The sequence below is a fragment of the Chiloscyllium plagiosum genome, unplaced genomic scaffold (assembly GCF_037043375.1).
Source record: "Chiloscyllium plagiosum isolate Xiang-an unplaced genomic scaffold, Cpla_swu_hap1 HiC_scaffold_9, whole genome shotgun sequence".
NCBI lineage: Eukaryota > Metazoa > Chordata > Chondrichthyes > Orectolobiformes > Hemiscylliidae > Chiloscyllium > Chiloscyllium plagiosum.
This window is the reverse complement of record NW_028270147.1, coordinates 119,924,053-119,941,010: the sequence shown is the minus strand read 5'-3', so window position 1 is coordinate 119,941,010 and position 16,958 is coordinate 119,924,053. Positions and strand designations below refer to the sequence as shown.

Sequence of the window (16,958 nt, the reverse complement as noted above, 5' to 3'; positions counted from 1 at the left end):
AGATCAAAGGGATCATTTGAAAGTGATTGATGATTGGCTGTCAGTATGCTCTACAACGGATGTATCATTGATTGACAGGCCAATCAGCCAATTGTGACAATGCCATGCTGAACTGCAGCCAATCAGCTGAATGGAGTGGTCAATCTCCAACGCACACAGAGACAGAGACTGAAAATTCTTCATCTTTATTCGCTTTTCCAGACTGACATTGACAGAAAACAGACTGCAATTAACAGCCCAGTCAGAGGAAAAGGCACAAATTCACAGCCACATTGGAGCTTGAGGAAAACACTTGTGGAGGTTTTCTCAATAACATGAGAATCCTGTCCCTTCAAACTGTGACAAAACCTTAAATTGGAAGTGGCAGCTGAGCAGGAAGGAGATCTTGTTTACTGAAGCAGAGAATTCTGAGGTTCACATTGTTTTGTACAGCTGACAGTCTCCAGCAACTTCAAGGGATTTTACTTGGCATCACAAGTCAACTCTGTCCCCATCAAACACTCCCAGAACAGGGACTGCATGGGGTTTGACATAGTGTAAAGCTCTATCTACAGTATCCTAATGAACTGCCATAACCCCTGAAACTCGGAAATGTCTCTGAGCCAGTCATGAGATGGAAGAGACTTGAAATTCAGTGCTGACAATGACCTTTGCCCTGCCAGCTCAGCCCTGTTCTTTTTAAAGTTGTGTCTCCTCTGTGGACTGTCTCCAACACTCTACACACATTCTGATCTCCTGATGCTCTTGTTGAGGGGAAAGGGGAGAGTCACGTGGATGAGGGCACAGGAGAAGCGAGCGTTGGACTCCCAGTCAGACCCAGAGAGGGTCAGCAGGCTGCTGACACTGTAGGTGCTGTCTGAAGCTCGCAGGTAGTTGCTGGTCTGAACCCCGTCCGAAATGACTGCACCATCCTTCTTCCACTGCACCTCCAGCTCATCGGGATAGAAGTGATTGGCAAGGCACACCAGGGTGGCAGTGCCCTTGGCATTGACCTGCTCCAGGGACGGGGGAAGCAAGGTCAGCTTGGGCTGAGAGTTCTCATGACCTGAAAGACAAGAGAAACAATTTTAATCCCTGCTATTCGAAGGAATTTTAACTCTCTGAACATTCACTGGCAAAACAATCCGTTTGAACATTTGTAGCCAATACCTAACAAACCCCATAAATATACAGGCATTGTTTAAATTGCTTCTTGGGATATGAGTGTCACTGATAGGATCAGCATTTATTGCCCATCCCTAATCACCCAGAGGGCAGTTTAGAGTCAACCACATTGCTGTGGGTCTGGAGTCACATGGTAAGGATGGCAGTTTCCTCCCCTAAAGGACATCAGGGAATCAGATGGCTTTTTCCTGACAATCAACAATTGTTTCATGGTCATCATTAGCCTCTTAATTGCAGATTTTTTTATTGAATTCACATTCCACCATCTGCTGTGGCAGGAGTCTAACCCTGGTCCCCAGAACATTAATCTGGATCTCTGGATGAACAGCTCAGCAATAGTACTATTAAATCATCACCTCCTTTATCTTATTTTTAGTTGAGAGTGAAAGCAAGATGTTTGTTTCTGAACAAGGTGATTAGGAAAAGCACAACTGAAAGACTCCCAGTTCATCCCAAAAAAGGTTAGTTCCTTGAAAGTGGAGTTGCAGGTAGGTAGGGGGGGGAGGGGGGTGACGAAGTCATTTGGTTTGCTTTCCTATATTGGGCAATGCATTGGAGTTGGAGCTAGGAGTATTGGAGTTAGGAGCTGTTGCACCTGTATAGGACATTAGTTTGGCCCCTTTTGGAATACTGTGTGGAATTCTGGCCTCCCTGCTGTAGGAAAAATGTTGGGAACCTTAAAATGGTTCAGAAAAGATTTCCAAGGATGTTGCCAAGTTGGAGGGTTGGAGTGATTGGGAGAGGCTGAATAGGCTGAGGCTATTTTCTCTGGATCGCTGGAGGCTGAGGGATGACCATATCGAGGTTTCTAACATCATGAGGGGCATTGATCAAGTGAAACAAGAAGATATTTTGGTCAGAGTGAAGGAGTCCAGAACTAGAGGGCAGAGGTGGAAAGTATCAGGAGAACGATCTAAATGGGAACTAAGGCAAAACTTATCCCTGCCGAGGGTGGTACATTTTTGGAATGAGCTGCCAGAGGAAGTGGTGGAGGCTGGTATGATAACATTTAAAAGGCATTTGGATGGGTATATGAATAGGAAAGAGAAAGGAATTTGGTTCAGTTGGATGGAAAATGAGAAAATGGAAGGTAAAGGAGAAGGTAGGATTGCTGGTTAGTGATAGGATTGATTGTGACCAGAAAATAAAAGGAAGGGATGGAATTTTTGAATATCAAAGGGATCATAAAAGTGCAGGGAAATCAATAGGAGATCAAACTTAAAAGACTTTGTGTCTGAATGCACGAAGCATTCCGAGTGAGGTAGAAAAATGATGTCATAAATCAAGGTAAATTGAGTTTCCAAGGAATTTAAACTAGTTAAAGTGGAAGAGGGCTCAGGAGAGATTATTCGAGATTCTAGAAGATGTAAAAGGACAGAGTGTGGAAAGGATCAGGTATCGAACGTAAAGCACAGCAGATAAGTGGACAATGATGGGAAGGAGGGCAGTCAATGCAGGACTGAGGGTGTTGTACTTAAATGCACACAGTATACACAATGAGAGTGTAGTGCAGATTGAAACTGGCAGGTACGATGTTGTGGGTATCACAGAGAGATGGCTGTAAGGGGATCCGGGCTAGGAACTAAATATCCAAGGATCCATGTCCTATCAAAAGGACAGTCAGATGAGCAGAGGGGAACGATTTCCCCCCCGACGTGGTCGACGGTGCCCTCCACCGCATCTCCTCCACTTCCTGCTCCTCCGCCCTTGAGCCCCGCCCCTCCAACCGCCACCAGGACAGAACCCCACTGGTCCTCACCTACCACCCCACCAATCTGCATGTACAGCGCATCATCCGCCGTCACTTCCGCCACCTCCAAACAGACCCCAGCACCAAGGATATATTTCCCTCCCCTCCCCTATCAGCTTTCCGTAGAGACCACTCCCTCCGCGACTCCCTTGTCAGATCCACATCCCCCACCGACCCAACCTCCACTCCCGGCACCTTTCCTTGCAACCGCAGGAGGTGCAACACTTGCGCCCACACCTCCCCCCTCACTTCTCTCCAAGGCCCCAAAGGAAACTTCCATATCCGCCACAGATTCACCTGCACCTCCACCCACATCATCTACTGCGTCCGCTGCAGCCGGTGTGGCCTCCTCTATATTGGGGAGACAGGCCGCCTACTTGCGGAGCGATTCAGAGAGCACCTCTGGGCCACCCGGATGAACCAACCCAATCACCCTGTAGCACAGCATTTCAACTCCCCCTCCCACTCCACCGAGGATATGCAGGTCATTGGACTCATCCACCGCCAAACCACAACAACGCGACGGTCGGAGGAGGAGCGTCTTATCTTCCGACTGGGAACCCTCCAACCACAGCGGATGAACTTGGACTTCACCAGTTTCTTCATCCCCCCTCCCCCCACCTTGTCTCAGCCGAATCCCTCCAGCCCGGCACCGCCTTCCTGACCTGCAGTCTTCTTCTTGTCCTCTCCGCCTCCATCCTACTCCAACCTATCACCCTCACCTTGACCTCTTTCCACCTATCACATTTCCAACGCCCCTCCTCCAAGTCCCTCCTCCCTACCTTTTATCTTCTCCTGCTGAACACTCTCTGCTCATTCCTGAAGAAGGGCCTGTGCCCGAAACGTCGAATCTCCTGTTCCCTGGATGCTGCCTGACCTGCTGTGCTGTTCCAGCAATAAAGTTTCAACTTTGATCTCCAGCATCTGCAGACCTCACTTTCTCCCTGAAATAAAATTCAATCAATAGCAAGAAGTGAGAGAGTCAGAAAGTGTAGAATCTGTGTGGGTAGAGTTGAGGAACCACAATAAATCAAGAATCTGATGCAAGTTATGTTCAGGTCTCCAAGCAGTAACCAGGGTGTGGGGAAGGAAATCAATCAGGAGACAGAACAGGGTAAAAACAATGACTGCAGATGCTGGAAACCAGATTCTAGATGAGAGTGGTGCTGGATTGGCGCAGCACTTCAGGTAGCATCCGACGAGCAGTAAAATCAACGTTTCGGGCAAAAGCCCTTCATCAGGAATAGAGGCAGACAGCCTGAAGGGTGGAGAGAAAAGTGAGAGGAGGGTGGGGGTGGGGAGAAAGTAGCATAGAGTACAATAGTTGAGCACAATAGGGGGTGGGAGGGTGGAGTGGATAGGTGGAAAAGAAGATAGGCCGGTAGGACAAGTTATGGAGACAGTGCTGAGCTCGAAGTTGGGAACTAGAGACAGAAAAGCCAAATACAAAATGTTATGGCAGACTTCAGTGGATAGGAGGACTGGGTAGTGCATCTCAACAAAAGGATTTCATGGATTGTCTACAAGATGGTTTTTGAAACAGCTTGTGGTTGATCATTTGGAACAGGCAGTTTTGGATTCAGTAATGTGTAATGAGGCAAACTTGGTTAGTGAGCTGAAGATGAAAGTATCCCTCTGGATAAGTGACCATAATATGATAGAATTCCCACTGTAGTTTGAGAGGGAGAAGCTGCAATCAGATGGAACAGTATTTCAATTGAGTAAAGGTAAGTACAAAGACATGAGGAAGGAGCTGGCCAGAGTTGATTGGAAGGGGAGCCGAGCAGGTAAGATGGTGGGGCAGCAAACAGCAGAGTTTCTGGGAGTAATTCAGGAAGCAGAGCAGGAATTCCTCCTGAAAAAGAAGAAACAGACTAAGGGGAGGACAAGGCAACCATGGCTGATGGGGGAGGTCAAGGACAGCATAAAAGCAAAAGGAAAAGGCATACAATGTGGTGGAGAATAGTGGGAAGCCAGAGGGTTAGGAAATCTTTAAAAACCTGTAGAGGATAACTAAAAAAAAAACATTCAGGGACAGAAGGTGAAATGTGGGGGAAAGCGAACAAGTAATATAAAAGAAGATTGCAAGAGTTTCATCAGACATATAAAAATGAAGAGGGAGGTAGAAATAGACATTGGAAAAAGAATAATAGGAAAATGAAGAAAAAGCCGAGGCATTGAATCCATACATTACATCAGACTGCACAATGGAAAACACCAGCAATGTCCCAGTACTTCAAGACTGTCAGGGGGCAGAGGGGAGTGTAGTGGCCATCACTAAGGAGGAGGTACTGGGGAAGCTGAAAGGTCTGAATGTGGATAACTCACCCAGACTGGATGAACTACACCAGTGTGTTCTGAAGGATATCACTGAGGAGATTATGGGGACACTGGTGATGATCTTTCAGGAATCAATGGAGTCAGGGTGTGGAGGTATTTTCTAAATAAGGAAAGCATTTGGAGATCTAAAGCACAAACCTCAGTCAGGTTTCTCTTAAGGTTAACAGGCAGGTCCAGTTTGTGCTTGGGAAGGCAAATGAAATGTTAGCATTCATTTCAATATGGCTAGAATACAAGGGCAGAGATGTACTCCTTAGGCTGTGTAAGGCTCTGGTCAGACTGAATTTGGAATATTGTGAGCAGATTTGGGACCCATATTCTAAGAAACAATGTGCTGGCATTGAAGGGGTTTACAAGAATGATCCTGGGGATGAAGGGCTTGTCATATGAGGCATGGTTGAGGATTCTGGGTCTGTACTCGATGGAGTTTAGAAGGATGAGGAGGGACCTTCTTGAAATTTACAGAATGCTGACAGGCCTGGATAGAGTGGATGCAGAGAAGATGTTTCCAAAAACAGGAGAGACAAGGTAACCAAGGCACAGCCTCAGAATGAAGGTCCAACCCTGTTGAGCTGAGATGAGGAGGAATTTCTTCAGCCAGAGGGTGGGGAATCTGTGGAACTCATTGTTACAGAGAGCAGTGGAGGCCAAGTCACTGAGTGTATTTAAGACAGAGATAGATAGGTTCGTGATTGTTAAGGGGGTGGAAGGTTCCTGTGGAGTAGGCAGGAGAATGGGGGTGAGAAGCATATCTGCCAAGATCAAATGGCAGAGCAGATTCCATGGGCTGAATGGCTGATTTCTGCTCCTGTTTCTTAAAGACTTCTTTAGAGTTTCCCCAAAACCCTGGAACACTGAACCCACTGGACTGTGAGCCCTGCTGTAGCTGTTTGTCACCAGAACTCTGCAAAGAGATAATCCAAGAATGGAAAGAGTGTGCATCCATGTGGGAACTTCAGAATGTATCCTCGCTCCTGGAATACCACGAGTACAGGAAGTGTGGTCAGTGACAGCAGTTGGAGCTCCGGGTTTCGGAGCTTGAGCAGCAGCTGGTGTCAGTGCGGAGCGTCCGTGAGGCTGAGAGCTCCGTGGAGAGCACGTTTCTAGATGTGGTCACTCTGCAGCTTTAGAGTATGCAGGGAGAAAGGACCAAAGGACCAAAGACAGTCCAAAAGGACCAGGCAGCTACTACAGGAATCCCCTGAGTGCATCCCACTCTCCAACTAGGATTCAGTTCAGAATTCTGATGAGAATGATGAGAATGGGGGTCTTTACTTTCTGAATATAGTTTGGAGTAGCAGCAGTGTAATGGGCAGAGAGGGGCCAGAGTTGCAAGAGTGTGTTCAGGTGAATTTTCAGGAGGCATCGGTGGCTCAGTGGTGGCTCCGGTGGGGCAGCATGGTGGCTCAGTGGTTAGCACTGCAGCCTCACAGTACCAGGGTCCCAGGTTCGATTCCAGCCTTAGGTGAATGGAGTTTGCACATTCTCCCTATGTCTGCGTGGGTTTCCTCCCATGGTCACAAAGATGTGCAGGTCAGGTGAATTGTCCATGCCAAATTGTCCAGAGTGTTAGATACATTACAGAGAGGGAAATGGGTCTGGGTGGGTTCTCTTCGGAGGATCAGTGTGGACTTGTTGGGCTGAAGGGCCTGTTTCCACACTGTAGAGAATCTAATCTAATTATTGGCAGTGAAGAAGGCTGTCTAAGAATACAATGGAATCTTGACCAACTGGGCCAGTGGGCTGAGGAATGGCAGATGGAGTTTAATTCAGATAAATGTGAGTGCTGTATTTTGGTAAGACACAAGAGATGGGTGAGATCCCAAACAAATATTTCAGGTCAGTATTTACTGTGGAGGAAGCTAGGGAATTTGGAGAAATAGTGATGACTTGAAAAGAGACCACACACAAATGAGGAGACACAAAAGATCTTAAAACACATAAAGGTAGATAAACCCAAGGACCTGATCATGTGTATCCCAGAACATTGTGGGAAACTAGGGAAGAGATTGCTGGGCCCATTGCTGAGATATGTGTATCACTGACAACCATGCGTAAGGTGCTGGAGAACCAGATAGGTTGGCCAATGTTATGCCATTATTTGAGAAAGACGGTAAGGAAAAGCCAGGGAACTATAGACCAGTGAGCCTGATGTCAGTGCTGGGTAACATGTTGGAGTGGATTCTGTGGGATAGGATTTACATTCTTTGGATAATCAATGTGGTTCTATGCATAGGAATTCATGTCTCCTGAATTTGATTGAGGAGGTGACAAAGAAGATTGATGAAGACAGAACAGTAAACATTGTCTATATGGACTTCAGTAAAGTGTTTGACAAGGTTCCACATGATAGACTGGTTAGTAAGGTTAGACCACATGGGATCCAGAGGGAGTGAGCCATTGGGGTAAAAAAATGGATTGAAGATAGGAGACAGAGTGTGGTGGTAAAGGGTTGTTTTTCAGACTGGAGATCTACCACAAGCATTGGTGCTGGGTCCACTGCTTTTGTCATTTAAAGAAATGATTTGGATGTGAATATAGGAGTTTCAGTAAGTTTGTAGATGACATCAAAATTGGCGGGACAGTGGATAGTGAAGAAAATCATCTCAGGGTACAGTGGGACCTTGATCATATGGGGCAATGGGCAGAGGTGTGGCAAGTGGAGTTAAGTTTAGATAAATATGAGGTGTTGCATTTTGGAAAGGCAAACCAGGGCAGGACGTATACAGTTAATGGGAGGGCCCTGTGGAGTGTTGCTGAACACAGAGACCTAGGGGTGATGATGCAGGTGCATTATTCCTTGAAAGTGGGGTCACAGGGAGACAGGGCAATGAAGAAGGTGTTGGGTACACTTGCCTTTATTGGTCACTGCATTGAGTACAGGAGTTGGGACATCATGGTGCAGCTGTATGGGAGATTGGTGAGACCACTTTGGGAATAATGTGAACAATTCTGATCATTCTGTGATAGGAAAGATGTTGTTATACTTAAAAAGCTGCAGAAAAGATTTATAAGGACATGGCCAGGAATTGGAAGGGTTGAGCCTCAGGGAAAGGCTGAAGAAACTGGGGCTATTTTTCCTGCAGCATTCAAGGCTGAGGGATGGCCTTATAGATGTGTATAAAACCATGAGGGGCATGGACAGGGTGCATATCTAAGGCCTTTTCCTTGGGAAAGGGAGTCCAAAACAAGATGGCATAGGTTTAAGGTGAGAGGCAAAAGATTCAAAAGGGACCTGAGGGGTAACTTGTCACACAGAGGGTGGTATGTGTATGGATCGAGCTGCCAGAGAAAGTGTTGGAGGCAGATACAATTACAGCATTTAAAACACATTGGGATAGGTACATGGATAGGAAGGGTTTAGAGGGATGTAAGCCAAATGCTGGCAAATGGGATGAGGTCAGTTTAGGATATCTGGTTAGCATGGACAAGTTGAACTGAAAGTTCTGTTTCCACGCTGTATGACTCCAGGACTATGAGAGGTGGAAAATCTGAGACTTTTTACTCTGATGCGTAAGAGTCTGAGGAGTGACCTTGTAGAGGTTTATAAAATCATGAGGGACATAGAAAATGTGAATAATTCAGGAAGAAGGTGACGTTTTGTAGAAATGGCAAAAAATAATCCCAAAGATCATTTCAGGGATGAGGAACATCAGTTATGAAGTTTGATAGGAGAATTTGGGACTGTCTTCTTTGGAGAAGGCTGAGAGGAGATTTGTTCGAGGAATTAAAACCAGGAGGGGCCTGGACATAGTAAATAGGGAGAAAATGTTCCCAATTGAGAAAGGATTGAGACAGAGACCACAGATTGAAAGTAATTGGGAAAAGTAACAAAAGTGAGATGGGGAACAACATGTTCAGCCAGTGAGTGGTTAAGGTGTGGAATGCACTGCCTGAGAGTGTGGTGGAGGCAGCTTCAATTAAAACATTCCAAAGGGAATGAGACTGTTATTCGAAAAGGAACAAAGTGCAGGGTGACAGGGAGAAGGCAGGAGAATGACACTCAGTGAATTGCTCATTCAGAGAGCCAGGACACACAGGATGGACAGAATGGCCTCCTTGTGCACTGTCACAATTCTGTGATTGTATGATTGAGCAGAGTTAAAGCTGGGGGAGGTGGGAGCTCGGTGTCTCACTGTGCTGCTGCTGCTGCTGCTGCTGCTGCTGCTGCTGAGGTCAGTGAGATCAGGGACTGGGACAGGGAGCCAGAGCTCACATCAAACTCTGCCTGTGTCCGTCACACTGAGACTGGCAGGAGGCTACTCACTGATTTCACTCCATGCTGCAGGAATGGGACCACGGGTTGCAAATGGACAGAGCTCCTCCACACGGTGAGTAAAACTTACTGAATTATATCTTGCTGCTTAACGGGGGGCAATGGAACTAAAGAAATACAGCTGGACACGCTGTTAGACACAGTGCTCCTCAATCAACCATTTCATTCACTGCAGCTCCCCACTAACAACTTCAACAATTCAGCAACTGTATTTTAGAAAGTGTGTTTCAGTATTGACAGGGTTAATAACATAGGGATAGCTGTTATACTGCTGACAGTAAGAGTCAACGACATCCTCATTCTGAACGTTGCTGATTGTCAGGGTGAAACTGGTCCCTGATCCACTGCCGGTGAATCGATCGGAGACTCCTGTGAATCGATTTGTTGCTTGATAGATCAGGGGAGAGGGTTTCTGTCCTTCTCGCTGCTGGAACCAGCTAACCCACTTGCTCACAGATTGACTGGCCTTACAGGTGATGGTTGTGGTCTGGCCCAGTCCCACTGACAGCACCGGGGGAGACTGGGTCATGATGATGTCCCCACTGATACCTGAGGGGTCAGAGAGAAACACAGTGAAGTCAGAACTGTCACAGAAAGAGCCTGTCAAATGAGAGATTGTTGGAGACACTGAGCATTCCTCTGGTTTCAGCATTTTCCCTTCAATCACAAGTCAGTGGAATTGGAGTGAAATGGAGAGCCGCGAAAGATTCAAGGTGGAAGGAGAGACATTTGTACCTGTGACACAGAATGCCAGTGGCCAGATCAGCTGGATGTGTGAAATCATGGTGTGTGCTCCTGTCCCTGTGCCTGGTTCCTGATAAACTCTCCCTTCACTGGGCTCTGCTTTATAAAGCTGCAGCCTGTGAGAGTCTGACTGGGTGTTCCTCAGTATGTAAATGGCATCAGGCAGAGAGAGCCACGTCAGTCCCTCGCACTTCCTCTTCTCTCTCTCTGTCTCAGAGTGATTGATGTGAACAGCAGTGAATGAGGCCATTTGGTCCATTATATCTGTGATGTTAAACAAAGATCTGATGACACTAATCCCAACCTCCAGCTCTTGGCCCATTACCCTGGAGGCTACAGCAACACAAGGGAATATCTAAACACTGCTCCACTGTCACGAGAATTTGTGACTCAACCAGCCTTTCAGGCAGTGAGTTCCAGACTCCCACCACCCTCTGGGTGAAAACAGTTCTCCTCAACTCTCCTCTCACTCTCCAACTCGACTGGGCCTGGACTCACTCGAATTCAGATGGATGTATAAAATTCTAACAGGGCTGGGCAGGGAGGAGGTTTCCCCTGGATGGGGTGTCTGGAACCAGGGGACACAGTCTCAGGGAGATACGGGGTAGTCCATTTTGGACTGAGATAAGGAAACATTTCTTCACTTAGAGGGTGGTCAACCTGTGGAATTCTCTTCACTGAAGGCTGTGGAGGATAAGGAACTGAATATATTCAAGAAAAAGAGAGAGATAGTTGTTTGCATTTTAACAGCATGAAGGGAATAGAGAGAAAGCAGGAATATGGCTTTGAGAGAGAGGGTCAGCCATGATCATACTGAATGACAGAGCAGGCTCAAAGGGCCGAATGGCCAACTCCTGCAGCAGTTTCTACGTGGCCATGTCTGTGTTACCTTCAATCTCTGTCCCAGGTTATTGAGTCCTTGTCTCATGCAAAAAGTGCTTTCCTACCCACCCTATCACTGCTCTGAATAATCTTATCTGCTCCAAGGAAAACAACCCCAACCTTTCCAACCTTTTCTCAAAGCTCAGATTCAGGCAGCATTCTGGGAAATCTCCCCTGTACCCTCTCAAGTACAATCACATCCTTCCCAGAATGTGGTGACCAGGACTTGTCCCTCTCTCTCTGTCTCACATCTGCCACATCTTTCTCTCTACCTCTCCACTCCCCCCCCGTTAATCTCTCATGTTTTCTCTATCTCTTTCTCACACTCTGTCTCATAGTCACTCCCTCCAACTCACTGATGATTTCTCACTCCATCTCATAATCTCTGTTTCTCCATCTCTCTGTCTCTGTCACACGCTCCCTCTCTCACTTCAATTAAAAGCCTCCAACTGTTATCTTTCTCTCTATATTCCTCCCTCTGTCTCTCTCCCTCCCTCTCTGTATCCCAAACTACAGTCTCTCTCCCTCGCTCTCTGTCATTCTGCATCTACCAATACTCATGTCTCTCTCTCTCACACTCAACCCTACCCTCTCTGTCAATTCTCTTCATGCTTGGTCTCACACCCATCCTATCCCTTTCTTTTTCCTGTCCCTTTGTCTCTCTCCATCCCTCTCAGTCACACTGTCTCACATCTTGTTTCTCTCTCTCTATCTCTCAACTTCACAATTTCTACCTCCCTCTACCTCTCTTGGTTCCCTCACATATCACACAGTCTCAGATGTTCCTCCCTCTCTCTCTCTCTCTCACACACACACACACACTCACACACACACAGACTCTCTCGTTCTATCTCTCTCTGTCTTGCTTCTCTCTCTTTCTGACTGTGTCCCAGGTAGTGACAGTTGAATGCTGCATAAATCTCCCTCTGCTCTGCCTCACTAATGGATGTTAACCCTTGACCCCTATCTTATCCTGGAGTAAAGCCCCATTTCCCACATTGACCAGGGTTTGGCCTGTCTCAGGAAGATGGATGATTCTTGTGAAATGAAGGACAGTTCTGTGGTGTTGGCCTATTCTCACTGGGGACTGGTTTGAACACAAACCTCATTCCATGAAGGCCCAGCAGAGAGAGGAGATCCTCAGGCCATCAGTGTGAGCTGGAGGGACAGGACAGGCTCTGACCCACTGACCCATCCTGACAATCACAACATGTTCCAATCCCTTCCCCTCTCCTTCCCCTTCCACAGTCAGTCTTTTCTGAAATGGAGTGGTCCCTTCCCTGTTTCACACCAAGGAGGAGATGGACAGATATTTAATGGGTAATGGGTTAAAGGATGATGGAGAGTGGGCAGGAAAGTGGAGTTGAGGCTGAGATGGGATCAGCCATGATTGTATTAAATGGTGGAGCGGGCTCGAGGGGCTGAATTGCCTGCTCCTGCTCCTAGTTCTTATGTTCCTCCACCCCCTCCCCCATTCCTCTTACTGCAACTTTGTGAACCATCTTGGACCGTTTTGAACATTGAAGGTGCTATGTGAATTCAAGATTTGTGTGGATTTAATGTGGGGACAGAATTTTGCAGGGGGCTGTGATAGCTCCTGCAGTTGAATATCCTGCTGGCAACCTCCAGCCTTCCACATACAGAATGGGGAAGTGGGGGAGGACAGAATGTACTGCAGGGTCCATGGAACTGTCCCCCAGCAATGTGGTTGACCCTTAACTGCCCTCTGAAATGGCTGAGCAAGGCTCTCAGTTGTATCAATTATGACAATGTTTCAACAAAGAAATGAGACCGGACGGACCACAGGCATCATTCTAGACACGGAAAAGACAATGACAGAAACAGCCCTGTCTACCCTGCTCCATCCTCCTTACTGACATCAGGGGGTTAGTGCCAAATTCAGGAGAGCTGTCTCACAGACTGGTCAAGCAACAGCCTGACACAGTCCTACTCACAGTATCATACAGACAATGTCCCAGACACCGCCATCACTGTCCCTGCATGTGTCCTGTCCCACCAGAAAGGCAGACCCAGCAGAGCTGATGACACAGTGATCTACAGCCAGGAGGGAGTTACCCTGGGAAGTCTCAAAGATGGCCCTGGACCCCGTGAAGACTCATGACACCAAGTTAAACATGGGCGAGGAAACCTTCTGGTGATTACAAGATATCTTACTCCCTCGGCTGATGAATCAGTCTCTCCTCCATGTTGAACAGCATTTGGAGGAAGCACTGAGGGTGGTGACAGCAGATAGTGTACTCTGGGTGTGGGATTTCAATGTCCACCTCTGAGAGTGGCTCGGCAGCAGCATTACTGATCGAGCTGGTTGGTTCCTAATGGACGTAGCTGAGGGACTGGCTCTGCAGCTGGTGGTGAAGGAACCAAAAAGATGGAAAAAGATGCTTGACCCCATCCTCACCAATCTTGTTGCTGTAGATGCATCTGTCCTTGACAGTATTGGTAAGAGTGACCATCACACAGTCCTTGTAGAAACAAAGTTTGACCTTCACATTGAGAATCCCCTCCATTGTGTTGTGTGGTACTATCACCATGCTAAATAGGACAGACTTTGAACAGATATTGCAACTAAAGGCCAGCTCATAAATGGGGATGATTGCCAAAGATTGCACAACGTTCAGCAACAATATCTGGACAACATCCAGGTTTCATCTCAGAAGAGTATTTTCCATCGGTGTCATGTAAATGCCAGCCAATGACCATCACTAATAAGAGACAATCTAACCATCGCCCCTTGACAGTCAATGCTATTACCATCACTGAACGCCCACTGTCAACATTCTTGAGGTACCATTGACCAGAAACACAACTGGACTCACCACAGAAGCACAGTGGTTACAAGAGCAGGTTAGAGACTAGGAATACTGTATCGAGAAATTCACCTCCTGATTCCCCCAAAGCCTGTCAACCAAGTCAGGAGTGTGATTGAATACTCCCCACTTACCTGGATGGGTGCAGCTCCAACAACATTCATAGATTGGTAGTGTCACAGAGTCATACAGCGTAGAATCAAACCCTTAAGCCAAACTTTTATATGCTGACCAGGTTTTCTGAAGTGAACGAGTCTCATTTGCCTGCATTTGGCCCGTATCCCTCTAATCCATTCCTGTCTATGTCTTTCTTATCCACTCAAAAAACTTGATACCATCCAGAGCCAAGCAACCTGCTTGATTAGCATCATATTCTCAAAGCATCCACTCTCACCATTCCCGATGCTCAGTGGCAGCAGTGTATATTATTGATAAGATGCACTGCAGAAACTCACCAAAGGTCCTTGGATAGCACCTTCCAAACCCATGAACAAAAATAGAAATCGCAGGAAAAGCTCAGCAGGACTGGCAGCATCTGGGGAGAGAAATCAGAGTTAACGCTTCGTGCTTGACCCAATCTCTCTTCACAGATGCTGCCAGACCTGCCGAGCTTTTCCAGCGATTTCGATCTTTGTCTCGGATTTACAGCATCCGCATTTCTTTTGGTTTCCTTCCAAACCCACGTCCACTTCTATTTCGAAGAACAAGAGCTGCAGACACATGGGAACACTATGAGCTGAAATTTCCCCTCGGAAAAGCTTGGCATCCTGACTTGGAAATATATTGCTGTTCCCTCAGCCTTGCTGGGTTAAAATGCTGGCATTCCCTCCCGAAGAGCATTGTGGGTCAACTTACAGATTGTGGACTATAGCGATTCAAGAAGCAGCTTCCCACTGCCTTCTCCAGGGTAACTAGGGACAGCGTAAAAAATGCTGGGCCAGCCGGTGAAGCCCACTTCCCACGAGTGAATATGCAAAACCGAATGAAGTGTCCCTCAGGAGGGGAGAGGGAATGTTCAGGGTCCTGAGCTCCATTTCCAAGCCCAGGCAGTTTGTCTCCCAATGAATGAATGAGATACCAATTTGGAACCCAGGTTGGGACAGTCTTGTGCTGTATGCCCAGGTCTTCAAGAGAAAATTAAGATCGAGCTGAAAAGGAAAGATTTGCTGGATTATGGGGAGACAGAGGAGCAGTAGGACTACTTGGGTCACTCACAGACACAATGGGCTGAGTGGCCTCCTCTTGTGCTGTCAGATTCCAGGGAGTGCAGATGGTTCACAGTTTTCTCCCGTCTCAGTAACAAACATCCAGCTGCTCCGAGCTCCTTCTTTCACTTCCTCTTTTGGTGAAGTTTCAACTTTGCGATCTGAAAGTCTTTGCAGTTATTTTTTACACTGGGGCTTTCTGCTGTGGTCAGAATCTCTAATAATAAGTGTCCAATCAGTAACAATCACAGTAGCTAAGAGCAGTCAGGACTGAGGAGCCAGGCTCACTGGGAAACACATTGGGAAGATCAAAGCCATCCTCTTCAGCTCCCAGTACAAACTCCATCCCTCTCCCTGAGAACTATCTCCTGCTCAACCAGACTCTTTACGACCTTAGAGTCATCTTTGAGGCTGATCTGAGCCCCACATCCTCCACATGACAAAGATCAGACACTGAAAATCTCAGCTATGTGCTGGGGACTCCAAACATGACCATTCCAATGTTGTCCTGGCCCACGTCACAGCCACCACCTTCGGTAAACATCAGCTCATCCCAAACTCTGCTGCCAGTATCCGAACTCACGCCAAGTCCCATTCCCCCATTCCCTCCCCCTGTGCTCACTGACCTACATTGGCTCCCAGTCCAGCAACATCTTGATTTGCAAGTTCTCATCCTTGTTCTCAGACCTCTCCCTGTCCTTCCACCCTCCCTTTCTCACCCTACAAACCACCTCACTCAGTGTGATCAACAATCTTGGATATATGGCTCTCTATTTCTTCATCCAAGTCATTGAGAAATATTGTGTGAAGCTGAGGTCCCAGCACAGATCCCTGGGGACACCACTATTCACATCTTGCTCATTGGAAGACATGCACATTATCCCTCCTCTCTGTCTCCTAGCTCCGGACCCATTCCTGACCCAAGGTAAATGCATTTCTCAAACTCCATCTGATTCCATGTCTCTTTTTAAATGTTTTGTGGAATTCCCTATGGACAATAGCCATCGACATTCCCATATATCCCACATTAGTGAGCTCCTAACAAAGTGTAACCAGTTTAATTAAAGATGTCTGAACCTTTGTAAATCCATGCTGACTCTCTCGAAATAGTTCATGTTAGTTAGTCATTTGTTAGTCATCCTGTCACTAAAAACAGATTCAATCAATTCCTGACAACAAACATTCAATGGAGATGTTCATTGTGAATGAGGTTAGTAAACAGCCAGCAGTGACACGACGGGCTGAACAGCCTCCTCCTGTGCTGGAGCCTTCTCTGTCTCCTTGACGGAAATATTTTACAGATTAAAAAATAAAGATCAACAGGAAATTTAAAAATACAAATTAAAACCGCCTCAAACAATTTCCACATACAGGGCCAGGCGATGTGTAGTAATTGCACGATGGGGAAGTTGGTGGAGCTCATTGTAACTCAGAGTGACCACATCTCCAGCAAGTGTTGGTTGCTCAAGGCACTCCAGCTCAGAGTTGATGATCTGGAATCTGAGCTTCAAACACTGTGACACATCAGGGAGGGGGAGAGTTACCTGGACACTGTGTTTGGGGAGACAGTCACACCTTGTAGGTTAAATACTTCAAATTATGGCTAGTGGTCTGGGACAGGAGGGTGTAACTATAAGTGAGCAGGTTGATGCAGCCTGAATTTAGTATTGTAGGAGCCTCAGCTCCTTGTCCACCAGGAATGAGATACTTGCTCCCTGTGTCAATGAGGAAAAGGATTGCTGTTGGAAACTATTGCAGATACACTGCAG

General features: G+C 46.9%; 1 protein-coding gene and 1 pseudogene across 1 annotated transcript in view; one reads left to right on the top strand and one right to left on the bottom strand.

Moving 5' to 3' along the window:
• LOC148149289 (immunoglobulin kappa light chain-like) overlaps positions 1 to 10,081 on the bottom strand; it is a 41,101-nt gene extending 31,020 nt beyond the window's left edge. Inside the window, exons 1-2 of the mRNA XM_087990302.1 lie at positions 9,807 to 10,081; positions 771 to 1,045 (exon numbers count right to left, since the gene is read on the bottom strand). Coding sequence (XP_087846428.1) covers positions 771 to 1,045; positions 9,807 to 10,059 — 528 coding nt within the window. The 5' untranslated portion in view covers positions 10,060 to 10,081. The remainder of the gene's footprint in view (positions 1 to 770; positions 1,046 to 9,806) is intronic.
• LOC148149284 (centrosome-associated protein 350-like) overlaps positions 1 to 16,958 on the top strand; it is a 989,460-nt pseudogene that overhangs the window by 90,764 nt on the left and 881,738 nt on the right.